Source organism: Anopheles coluzzii, chromosome 2 (genome assembly GCF_943734685.1).
Source record: "Anopheles coluzzii chromosome 2, AcolN3, whole genome shotgun sequence".
NCBI classification, from domain to species: Eukaryota; Metazoa; Arthropoda; class Insecta; order Diptera; family Culicidae; genus Anopheles; species Anopheles coluzzii.
In genome coordinates this window covers 25908019-25920386 of record NC_064670.1, presented here as the reverse complement: position 1 = coordinate 25920386, position 12368 = coordinate 25908019, and the positions used below count along the sequence as shown (strand labels likewise).

General features: G+C 49.7%; 4 protein-coding genes across 4 annotated transcripts in view; 1 reads left to right on the top strand and 3 right to left on the bottom strand.

The window, feature by feature from the left end:
- LOC120949508 (uncharacterized) overlaps positions 1-3050 on the top strand; it is a 33472-nt gene extending 30422 nt beyond the window's left edge. The window contains exons 5-6 of the mRNA XM_040366854.2: positions 60-202; positions 1089-3050. Of these exons, the coding sequence (XP_040222788.2) occupies positions 60-202; positions 1089-2773 (1828 nt within the window). The 3' untranslated portion in view covers positions 2774-3050. The remainder of the gene's footprint in view (positions 1-59; positions 203-1088) is intronic.
- A 660-nt stretch (positions 3051-3710) lies between these two features.
- On the bottom strand, positions 3711-5225 carry LOC120950425 (uncharacterized). Its single transcript, XM_040368429.2, has 2 exons — positions 4584-5225; positions 3711-4519 (listed from the first exon to the last, which is right to left on the bottom strand). The coding sequence occupies exons 1-2, from the start codon at positions 5067-5069 to the stop codon at positions 3830-3832; spliced, it is 1176 nt and encodes a 391-aa protein (XP_040224363.2). The 5' UTR covers positions 5070-5225; the 3' UTR covers positions 3711-3829.
- Positions 5226-7363: 2138 nt separating this feature from the next.
- LOC120950427 (uncharacterized) lies at positions 7364-9490 on the bottom strand. Its single transcript, XM_040368432.2, has 2 exons — positions 8903-9490; positions 7364-8811 (listed from the first exon to the last, which is right to left on the bottom strand). The coding sequence occupies exons 1-2, from the start codon at positions 9041-9043 to the stop codon at positions 8416-8418; spliced, it is 537 nt and encodes a 178-aa protein (XP_040224366.2). The 5' UTR covers positions 9044-9490; the 3' UTR covers positions 7364-8415.
- A 13-nt stretch (positions 9491-9503) lies between these two features.
- Positions 9504-11517, bottom strand: LOC120950426 (odorant receptor 4-like). Its single transcript, XM_040368430.2, has 7 exons — positions 11252-11517; positions 10837-10999; positions 10576-10777; positions 10210-10467; positions 10041-10140; positions 9706-9966; positions 9504-9638 (listed from the first exon to the last, which is right to left on the bottom strand). The coding sequence occupies exons 1-7, from the start codon at positions 11474-11476 to the stop codon at positions 9582-9584; spliced, it is 1266 nt and encodes a 421-aa protein (XP_040224364.2). The 5' UTR covers positions 11477-11517; the 3' UTR covers positions 9504-9581.
- Between the last annotated feature and the right edge of the window lie 851 nt (positions 11518-12368).

The following is a 12368-nucleotide window of genomic DNA, read 5'->3' as shown; positions in this document are numbered from 1 at the left end:
TAAGAACATTATCGTTTAACTGTCCTCTCTCTCTTGCTCTCTCGCTTTCTCTGGTATAGTTTCCGCAACGGATGTTTGACCGGATCGATCACACCGTCGGCGGGCGTCAACCAGAAGCACGGCGTATCGTCCCGCGGATCGTCCGGGATCGGGTCCGATCTGGCCCCCAGCCCGGAACGGCACGAGCCGCAAAGCTCCAGTGGTAAGTAAGCGGACACAAGGGAGGTTCCTTGATGGGTTCATTCGCACCTTGCACCACGCACATACACTCTCTCGGTTGATTTATGCCGGCAGCTGCCGCGCGGGGTGAATAATTGCGCGAATTACACCCCATGCAAACGTGTTAAGCCAGCTTTCTCACGGGGTTAATTAATTAGAGATTGATGTGGCTGGTTTCCCTGCGCTCTGCTATGGTTTAGCATGCAAAACCCTCTGCCCCTTCGCGCCTCGGTTGTGCATCTTCCACAGCTGCAGCACCATCCCTCGTACAGGTTGGGGCGCACAAACATACGCAGAAAGACAAAACAAGTCAAACCGGGCGCAGCTCGTGATGCGATTACTGTCGCTTGAACTTTCACTGCAGTACGTCTGCAGGGGTTTTGTTTTTTTTTTGTTTGTAGTTTTTCGGGCCCGTGGAAGGCTGATGATGGTAAGATCAATTTGTTTGCCTTTCCAGTAGGGGAACGGCGGTCACCGCTGAGCGAAGGGCGAAGGGCAATGCGCATCGTCTGTTACTACCGGTTTTTTTTTTGCATCATGAACACGCGAGCCATTTGTGTCAAATCGTTTAGTCAATTCCGGCTGCAGCGTTGCAGCCATGCGCAACACTTTCTAATGATGCAATTTTGCCGCCCCACAAAACACAATAAAAACGAAGCAAATGAGATGAGTGGAGGCTGGGGGGAGGGGGGGGGGGGGAAGGAGGCAATAAAAACAATCAAAACGAGCTGAATCCGGGAGCGGAACGCGATGAACCTTCAAACCTCACGTGCTTAAGCTGCAATTGCATTGCTAATGCGTCATGTGTGTTTTTCTTTCCTTCTCTCTCTCTCTCTCTCTCTCTCTCTCTCTCTCTTGCCCACAAACAGAGGACGAGTGGGTAAACGATCAGGAACCGGCGCTGAATGGCAGCTCGCTGCATCATCATCCCCATCATGCCGGCGGCCGGCCGGTGGACCGCTACCTGGACGATCAGCCCGTGACACGCATGAGCAAGTACCGGGAGGCGGCACCGCCCACCACGACCTACCTGTACCCGAACGTGCGCGACGAGCCGAGCCGGGCGCGGCACGGCCGTTCCTCGAGCCGCGAGGAAGATCGCAGCCTGCAAGGGTCGGTCAACTCGCGCGAGGAGGAGGTGAAACCGATCATCACCAACCACACGCCGCGCTACCGCAACGCGTACAAACCGGACGCGCCCGGGTACGGGCTGGAGGAGCGCAAGAAGAAGATCACCATCGAGGACGGCAAGTACGGGGACGAGCGGGACGGTGGGCGTAGAGGTGGCCGATATCCGCCGGCTCACGAGCGGGAGGAGGATGAGTTCGAGTACGGCAAACCGGCGCCACCGGAGCAGACGCGCCGCTACTTCGAGGAGGAGTACGAGCCGGAGCGCTACCGGGACAGCTTGACCGATCGGCAGAAGTACCGCGGCAAGGAGTATGGTGACCGGCGCGGTCCGAGCTACCCGCTGGCCGATGGACGGTACGCCGATGGGCGGGAGGACTATCGGGACTACTCGCCGGAGCGGCTGCCAGTGTTGGGACGGTCGGGCGGTAGCAAGTACACCGGCGCCCAGGATCATTTCGGCGAGCGGCGGGAGGATTTCAAGGTCGAGCGGGAGGCGTACCATCGTCGCTCGTCGCCCGTCCACAAGTCCGACCGGATGCGGTACGACGACCCGACCGACAGCGTGGAACGGCGGCCACTGTACCGGGCGAACGATCCGCACGACGAACCGGGCGCGTACCGCGAGGAACGGCGAGCCTACCCGAGCGCCCGCGACCTGGAAGTGCCGAAACGAACCGGCTACAAGCTGGCGGACAAGTACGAGGAACGCTGGCGGCAGGAAATGGTGACCGGGTACGGGGACGCACCGGAGCAACCGTCCGGCCTGCGAACGCGCTACCATCGGGATGATGCGGCCAAACACGGCCCACCAACGGGCCCGGCAGCACCGCAAGTGGACACGTGGAAGCAGCAGGAACCGCGCAAAAAGTCGGTCGAAATACGCACCAGCTCGCCCGAGTCGACCATGCACCGCATCTCGCCGAAGGATCGGTTCCAGACGGCCAAGGAAAAGTTCCAGCAGATGGAGCGCGAACGGCACGAGCAGGAGCGGCTCGAGCAGGAGCGGCTGGAGCGGGAGCGGCTGCTGCACAGCAAGCGGGCCGTTGAGCACGTAGCGCCCGTCGCGCGCCGTGGCTCGCTCGAACCGGCCCGTGACGTCAGCTCGCACGACAGCAATGGCTGGAGCTCGGACGAGGAGCTGCCACCACCGCGGGGGCATCCCCGCTCGAACGGTAGCTTAACGAGCGGCACCAACGGCCCGGCCGCGATCGGTGACCGCCCCGGTGGCTATCGGGAGCTGGCACCGGAGGAGCGGTACCCGGGACTGGACCGGGAGGGCCACGGTGCGGGACGGCGCATGATGCCGGCCAAAAGCTTGACCAGCCTGGTGAAGGGCTACCGGCACAGCTATGCGGAACCGCGGCCGCCGCCAGTTTCGCGCAGCAGCGGGCGCGTTGGGCTGGCCGCCGTTAATCCGTACTGAGCGCGAGCGTGAAACAGACCGCGGCCCGCCAGTACGGACAGTAGATGTCAGCAAATACTCCCTAGACCCTAGACGGTTATGTAGACGGTTATAATTGTTTTTTTTTCTTTTTGGTTTTCCATGTGCCTTATAGTGTTAACGGTTTTTGAAGCGCATATCTTAAACCCACCGGCTGGGAGGCGGGGCGAGCAGTGCCGGCGGTGGACAGTGTACATTGCAAAGGTTCTATTACTACATGTACGATTCTTTAGAGATAATAAAGCCACATTATAGCCGAGTTGTCGTGTTGATTTTGTTTATATTAGGTATATTCTTAAGAATGTTAACAAGCTCTTTTCGACAAACTTTGACACTTTTTTCTTCGTCTTCCAATACTTTTTGCATCTTTAGAACATCCAATTTCAGTGTTTCTTTGTACGTTTTTGCAGGAGTAGTAGAAGCTGTGGGTTACAAGTGAACAAACGGCCTCCGACATCTCTTGACTTCAGTTCATATGGGAATCCTTACTCATTACCTTTTCAGATCTATCGCATTACTTTTAATCCTTGGGATATTACTTAGTCAAATACTCTACAGGGCCGAAAAGTGTCAAAAATGCTGATGTTCTACTATGATCCGAAAAAAAAGAAATCAAGAAATCACTAAAAAGTTTGTATACCACCAATGTTGTGTTCTTGATGTGTTTCAGTTCTTGATGCTCCAAACTTTCGTGACGCCCAGAAACGTTCTTCGACTTCTACACCAACCTTACTATTTACTAACTCTACAAACCCCCCCCCCCCGACAAGTGGCTTCCGTTAGAGCATGGTTACCATAACTTCTACTAAAGAATGATTTCTTACGGCATACGTTGTCTCTCCGTTCAATAATGAATAAAAACTCCCCAAACAAAAATAGCACATTCGTTAGTACCTCAACGTCTCATTTACACTGTTAATACTTTTGTTATTTAAACTTTTTATTCAAACTCATCCACATCTTCCTTAACCTAGACACAGTCTATCAGATCCGATAAGAGATACGCGCAACGCAGCACCTCCAATGCTTTGTTGTGAATCACTTCTTGTAAGGATGGCGACCCATTTCATCTAGCAGGCGGTTGCTGATCCGCTCCAGGTGTTGGTTCATGAAGCACAGATAGAGGGCAGCACTGGCAGCCAGCACGAACAGCACCGCAAACAGTGCTGTCAACGTAATCCAGAGCCACTGTTTCGGGCTGATTGTTTCGTAGCTAGCAGGAGGGTTCTGTGTAGTGGCGAAAAACGTCGTCGTCGTTGTGCCGCCCGTCGTCTGTGCGCTGGAAGTTGTTGGTGAGTTGCTGTTGTGTTGTTCAGTGGTGCTGGTGGTCGGTTGCAAGGAGCTGTCATCACGAGGATTATTGGTGGTGGTTGTTGTTGGTTCAACTGTGGTGGTAGTAGTAGTAGCAACAGTCGTTGTTGTTGTTTGTTCTAACGAGCTTGTCGTCAGCTCTTCGCTGACTTCCGTTGTAGTTGTGGTTGCTGCTTCGACGTCATCAGTTGATAACGCAGCGGACGTCGTTGTCTGGACCGGGGAAGTTGTGTCAGGTTGTTGAGTGGTTGTTGTCGCTGGCATTGTCACCGTGCTTGTAGTTGACGGCGGCACGCCAGTTGTCGTTGAGAACTCATCAATCGTACTACACTCTTCCGTTTCTACCTCGTAGTTAAATATGGTCAGATACTCAATGGCCAAGTCGCTTCCGGCGTTGATGTTGGCTTCAATTTGAATCTAAATTAACAAAATAAATTAACCATCGACTCCTAAGGCCGTTCCTTCACGCTCACAACCTTACCCGAGCTTGTTTCACCGTTTTGTTAAGCTTCTCGCGAAAGTATCCCCATCCATCGGTCGAAACCTTAGTGCTCCAGTACTCCACCAGCGTCGGCTTGTTGTCTGGATCCGTATGCTCCTCGTCATACACACGCACCTCGAGCATGGCGCCACTGTCAAACACAAGATTGTAAGCCATGCGCAGCTCCGTTTCGGCATTAAACGCGTACGTATTCACAGTTTCCCCGCACGTTAGTCCCTGCCAGCGATGGGACAGATAGTACACCGCGTCCGTCCGGTACGGTTCGAAATGGTCCGACTCGTCGTACCGCTTCGCAACAAACTCCTGCATGTATTCACACTTGCGCAGTGAGGACACTGTTGCCTCATCAAAGTCCAGCTGCGTGCAGGAGGAGCCCTCGCGCACGTCTAGCGCACCGAGCGTAACGAACGCCATCCCAACGACACACCACACGGAACGCGCAAACACTTGGCTGAGCGGCAGCATTTCTACAGTTCCACAACCAACACCACTGGCTCGGTCTCTGGCTTGAGCGGAAATTATCTGGCGCCACCTTGGTCTTCACCCTGAAACCAGCCACACTGCTGGGCTGTTATGTTCTACTACAGTGTGTCAATCAGTATGTAACGAGAAGGTGCACCGCTCCAACAATGAATGTTCTTCTGGTGACGTCTTTATAAGTCGGTTATCGGACGGCGTCCGGCTCACTGTCACCACTCGATGTTTAGTGGTTTGATTGATAGTTTTAACCCGTTTTATTGCCTGCGAGGACTTCAGCCCGAGATGGCACCTTGCACTTCGGGTTGAAAGTTGTATTCCATTCCCCAGCTCACCCTCTTTTTGACCTAGCCGCGAACAATACAGGGATGCAATTCGTTCGAGTACATGCGAATCACCTGCCATTAATAGTGGACTATTATTACACGATTGCGTTGGTATGATGCTTGATCTGATCCTGTACTGTTAAAGCAATCTTGGAATGCCGCGGGATTTAATGGCGGCAGATGATAACGAATGCACTTGCAGCCCTTTGTTAAGCGAAGCTCAAGAGCGTAGGCCATGGTTTTGCTGGAGAAACTGCTTGATTAGCCCGCTGTTAGGATAGGGAGTCGATCGGTTGTAACTACAACCAAGCTCAAGGTGATCTTATCTTTCCCGATATCTAGCACCAGATGTCGTTTTGAGGTTAGGTACATATTTAGAATCTTGTAGGATGTTCTGTAACTCCAACAGCAAAATACTTGTCAACTACCACAACCACTCGAGCCGAGCTGAAGCACTTTGTCAATTTGTCTCCTGCCCGATATGTCTCCGGCCTCTTATGCTATCAACTCAATTTCCGATCAATCATTCGTGCGTTTTAAACTAATCACATCTCGAGGACGGTCGGTTCGTACCGCTTTCAATCACCGCCGCGTGGCCTTATCAGCCGGCCCGGAGTGAAATCTCAGCCCGTGACCCGCCCGCGACTGATATGATGCGATGCGTCGCTTCGTTTTGGGAGCGATAGCAGAACGCGACGGCTATCGCCACCGTACCTTTGCTATCGCTATGTTCAGTGTTACCGTTGATAGTGTGCTGGTGAGAAGGTTGGTCGTCGATAGCACGGGCCACACCACAAGCCGGAACCGTTCACTTTGCGCTCTCGATTCGGCAAAGGGAACTTTATCGCTTTATCAGCTTCCTCTATGTGTGTAAGCGCGGCTTAACTCGATGATCCTTGCTTACCCTGCATCCATCGTACGTGCGGTGTGTCGGTGGCAATTTGGCTTCTACCTGCCCAGTCGGCAAGACACAAAACGCGCTTACGACAACGCGTACGTCCTATCAGAGTAGTGTTGTGTACAGTGAAGTTGACAAAAAATGAATCCTAGCACGATTCGACTACCCAATCTAGTGATGTGCGTCTGTGCAATCGTAACACTGCTACTACCTTCAGTAGCCAGTGGCCATGTCATCCAGGCACAGGAACGAGCCGGAGAGGCCACCCCACTCGCTGGAACCGATGCCGAAACGGCCTGGATGGTGACCGGGATCATCTTTATCGTTCTGTTTGCGGTAGCCGTCATCGTGTGCATATACCTGTGGTATCTGCGCAACGCGAAGGTGAAGGAGCTGCGCCATCTGCAGAACCTGCGAGCAGGCAAGGATCAACAGAATGTGTGGTACGGTGGCAATGGGGGCGGTGGCAGTGGTGCACACATATGAAGGGAAAGGAAGTGTTATGTTGAAACAAAAAACAGGAGTGATTCACGGAGGTCACAAGCTCACTGGAACATTGGCAGCGAGGTCTGGTGAGTGCGTGGTGAGGGCAACTGACATCGCAGGTTTGCCTCACTATCTTATCGTGCGTGTGAACGGATTCTTCGGAAACGAAACCGACGGAAAGGAGAGTTGCACAATAAGCGGACGGTGATGACGAATTTGTGTTGGCGGATTTTGGTGCTTAAGTGTTTGTGTTAAGCTTACGAAGTAAGGAAGAATGTTTTGGTGTAATGTAAAGTGTGTAAAAGTGACGGCAGATGTGGAGAAGCGGTGACGAATAAAGAAGAATTGCTAGAGTATCTAACGTGCTGGAGTGATGTGTCATTGGTTGGGTTAATTACGGTCAAAGGATGTAATGCAATGAGCAAGAGTCTTTGGTAGTTGAATCCAATATTAGAATTGGCGTAATTAGAAAATTATTTCGAGTAACATGAAACAGACAGTTCTTGTTCCTCCCAAACATCTCCCTAAACCCCCACATCAGCACAACACAATCCCCAATTGGTGTATGTGTGTTGAGTAAGTGAATAATTGTACTTTCCTTTATTTATCGTTTGTAATACACATTTAAATTATTGTTTAGCTTCAATACATTATTATTGCTGGTGGTTAACGTTTCTTACGCTTATTGAGATCTCCCGCCGGAGTCACGCCACCGTGTAAACCTTGCGACGACGCTTCCTGGATCGATCTGTAAATTGATGTCTGTTTTCCGCATCGGCTGAGCAAAAACATAGGCTAATAACACGCACGTCCGTCTGAAACTATGCACAGACGTAGCTGTCGGCCTTCCCTTAGCGTACGATCAACTAAAGCGACATCGAACTATGTGCACACAGACAGTTGCACACACAAAACAAAAACCCATACAAACTATAGATATCACAATCGGTTTCGCCCTCAAAGACGCACACGGCAAACAATGGCCAATTCAGTTTAGTGCAAATAGCAGCCTAAAACAGCGCTCGAGAAGTGAAAGAAGTGTACTTTTTTGACTAACAATTTGGATATTCTTTTCGTTTTTTTGTTGTTGTTGTTGTCGTGTTCTGTTGCTGGAAGACCGATCGCTTTAACATGCAAGCGCTGAAAGAAGAGGGAGCGTCAACAGAAGTGGAAAGCCCTTAAACATTAAACGTGTAACATTGTAAACCTCGTACGCACAGCTAACATCGAACAGTGGGAAGCAGAGAAGCAAACCTGGGGCGTAGACCTGGGTAGAAAGGATACACACTACTTGTAACAAGATCCGAAAGTATCGAAGCGACTAACGATTGTATAATCAAGATATCGTCCCTTTTCTTTTGCAACGTCGGCGGAAAAGGGTTCTCCTAAGCTACGATTGCCACTGGAGCTAGTATGTTGGCATGTTGGCTGGGATAATAATAGCACACACTTCGTTCTGCCTCATAAGCGTACATCGTTTGCATCGACAGGGATGGCAGTGCCTTTCCCCTTTGCTGCTTGTTATTCGTTGCCAGCCGAACAGGTATTCGAGCAGAGTGTTGGTGTTTTGTCGTTAGTTTCGTTCATCATCAGCATCGTCATCGGCATCGTCATCGATCCCGTCTTACTTGGCAATCTTCTTCATCTGATCCGTTTGATGCTTCATGGAGTACGTCGCATTGTCGGCTTTGTGCAGCAACGAGTCCAGCTTGTCCAGCTGGGACGTCACCTTGGTGCCGATGTCCTGTGCTGCCGCTTTGGCCACCGTAGCGTCCGAGGCTGCGTTCAGATCCTTCATCGTGTCCAGCGTGTCCAGCGCGTCGTTGATGGACTTTCCTTCCGCTGCACCGGCGGCCGGTTCGCTGCTGGGCGTGGACGGGCGCAGCTTCAGCAGGCTGGTCAAACTGCCGCACGCCACCTTAAACTTGTTGATCTTTTGCTGCGTCGCGGTCAGTATGTTCGTCAGCTCGTCCATCTTGCCCGACGTGCCCTGCAGCGACTCGCCCTGCAAGTCCACATCCTGCGGAAAGCGTTAGGAAATGGGTTTGTTACAATAGTGTTTTACCATACGGTAGAGAACACAGGTTCACCGCCCCCCCCCCCCCCCATACCTTCAACTGCTCGGTGAGCTGCTCCTCCACTTCCGTCTCCTGGCGCAGCTTTTGCTTCTCCTCGAACTCCTCCCGACTGGGATGGGCCAGCCCGAGCAGTTCCGCTCGCATACACTCATACTCGTACGTGCCTTCTGCCATTGTGTTTCGACTGTGTGTTCGATTCGGTTCGTTTGGATTGTACTGTTGCGGTGCTTGCTACCCTAAAAATAATGCTGGTGCTTACTACCCACCCGCCGAGGAGGATGATTTGTGTTCGGCTAAGCAACGGTACGGTTTGCTACTGCTACACAACGGGAATGCTACTACAGGGGAAGAATGTATTTCGTCTTTGGGATGTTTTTTTTTTTTTTCGTCTGTCAATGTCTTATCGATTGGCGTATGTCACTGGCGTGTATTGTTCTTCGTGCAATGCACGCACTGCGCATGGCCGTACATTTGACGTGGTGGATGGCTTTTAAAATGGCCAGTGCAACATTTTCCGTACAGTAAAACAGTGTAATGAGGGGCGAAACGCTTAAGAAACCTATTTTTATTGTGTGTTTTGCTTGCACTGCGTGCGAGATTCAAATGCTTTAAATACGTTACATGTAATGCGTATTGTATACATTCAGGTGATTGTTGTTCTAGACGCGCCTACAGGGTATGCAATATGTGTGCTTCAATACGTTATCACAAATTATTGCTGATTGATGGTTTGCAGTAAGGTAAAGTAGGAGTAAGATGTACTGCTTATCTAAAAATAAGATATAAAAAGGTAAAATAGTATTTTGCAAATTTGTTTGAGGCCCAGCAGTTCTTACTCGCTGAAAGGTTTGCAGCGTAACCATGTAAAATTTGGACGCCGTCACACCGGTAGGCTTCTGGGCTTTAACCATGAATGTGAGAATGTCTTTCTGCAGCTTCGGATCGGCCAGATACCAAGGAATGTTGTAAATATGGTCCGACACCAATCGCGCCTCCTCGGTAATTTGTTGGGCGTACCAGCAAAACAGAAAGAGCTGCAGGATGGCGCCTGGCAGGTAGGTAACCGTTTTGAACGTATCCTCATTCCATCCGAACACCTGGTATGTAAAACAAACAGATTTAAATAAATCTTTTGCAAACGGGGAAGGTAAATCAATGTTCAAACAGCTACCATAGTTAGCTCATATAGCACGACGCAAACCAAAATCGAGCTGGTTAGAAACTGCGCCATCAAAAAGAAACTGAAACCATCCTCCAATTGTTCGATCAAGCTGAAAATAAAGCCGTGTAAAACAATTAATGCACAACAAGGCACGCCCTGAGTATTACTACAAACGTACGATAAATTGGTTTTGTGCTTCAAAATGATTTGTTTCAGCTTGGCCTGCAGTTCGACATGACTCTTTCCGGCACTCAGATCCAGTCCCAGCTGCTCGATTTCAAACTTCAACACCTTGAACATCATTTTAATGTGCATGACAAGCGTCGAAAACAAGCTATCAAAGCCACTGAGCGTTAGCGCCAGCAAGTAGACTCCGATCAGTATGAAGAAATACGTCCACGCAAAGCTGGTCGTGGACTCTGTACTATAAGCGAACCTGCGAATGATTGTAAAAGTGTTACGACAGTTTTAGTGTCTATTTACTCTAAATCCGATGGAATGTTCCAATTATGCTGAGAGTTTTGTTTCCCTATTTGATTCTCACCTGGACAAGTACGGTAGAGCGATAGTGTAGTTGGATTGCTTACCGTAAACTGCGCTGTGGTAGATCAACTTGAACAACGGCATTGAACTATACTCGACGCAGATAAGCAGGAAAGAGGTCGTGTAGATGATGACGAAAATTTTCGACTTTTTGGCAGTGGTCGTAATCAATGTCTGAATTTCCAGGTGTTCCGATTTTGCACCTAGCAGAACGGTTAAATTATTCACAACATTATTCGTAATAGTTGGCTCTCTTACTTACATTCGTCCCATGCCACCTGGACCTGGTTGATGAGATTGATAATTTTCCCCCGCTTTACGTTACATATAATCATTTTCCCATTCGTTAGCAGGATTTCCGTAATGGGTACCAGTACTGAGATGAAATCTATAAGGCTTTTGGTATCTACAACTAAGTAAGTGAACTGTAGCGAAAGGTAAAAATGGATTATTTGTTTTGTTTGTTTCAGCATTTTCACACGAAAAATGATCTAATGAACAAAAGAGGCAACATAAAAGTGAAGCCAAAAGAAAACACACGATTGCCATACGATAAACAGTTGCTAACCACTGCATTGCAGTAGGCCGTCTCATTCACTCTCACCATGCAGTGCGAATTGCATACCCTGCGGCGCAAGCAGCACGGATAATCGCGAAAAGGTGGGTCACACACTTACCTGCGGAACACACAGCGAAGCGATTGGGATGAACGTCAGAAACCAGTATACGTACAGATCAATTGTGGAATTTTGAATCTTTGTTGCCATACCCCGAGATATGTAAAGCATCGCCATCAACACGTAGCGCACCTCGTGCAGTACCAAACGGGCCATTTGAAGTGTTTCTTGTCGACGGTCGCTGCAAGTCACTACCCTGTACTGGAATGGCTTTGCGGCCGTCATCTTACCTCAGTTTTATAAGATATTGCTGCTGCAATATCTAGGGTACCTTGGTACTGCACAACGTTTCCCGGTTGTCTTACAAAGACTATGGTTAATATTTTATAAGGTTTGTTTTTAAATTGAAAACTAATCACCGTCGGAAGCGGAAACACCTGCCCTAATCGCTGTCGCCGAGGAGTGTTCCAAACTCCCATGCCGTGTGTCGTGCTTCGCGTGTGTAGATCTGCATCGGTTGTATGGGGGAGTGTAGCACCTGTTGTTGCATTAAATCTGGTAAAATGTAATGCGCTTCAGCGAGCCATTCGAAATTATACAGTACTTGTTGCGGAAGTTTAGCTGTGAGATTGACCGATGACATGTTTAATACGATTAGTGTACAAATCGGTAAGTTTATATTCCTACTAGTGTTTTAAAAAAAGATGTAGAAATTTGGGGTTTAAATAAAGATTTTGGAGATTTAGTTATGTTGAGGAATCGAAACTCCGATACAATTAATTCCCAAAAACCTGAGTGAGTTGTACTCAATGTTCTAGCTTCCCTCAGTGTCGTTTACATTCCCCGTTTCGATCCCGCCGAAAGCTTATGTTGAACTTCCAAAACAGCATGAATTTCATTGGCTTCTTCCGGTATGTGTCGGCGTGCTTTGCCTGCTTTAATTTCCCCTCCCACCTCCCCCCGTCCGATAATCCTTGTCGAAAATGGCTTCGATGGCATGCTTCCAACCAACTGGCAAGCATCTCCAGTTTGATAAGTTCTAGCGCTACCGTTGCCATCGGTTTTGCCTGCGCTATTAATAGGTAGTAAGTCTTTCCGTGCCGTAAAACCGTACGCATGATGATTTCAACCAGTTTCGAAAGCGAGTAGCGACCGTTATCAGCTCGCAGCCGCCCAA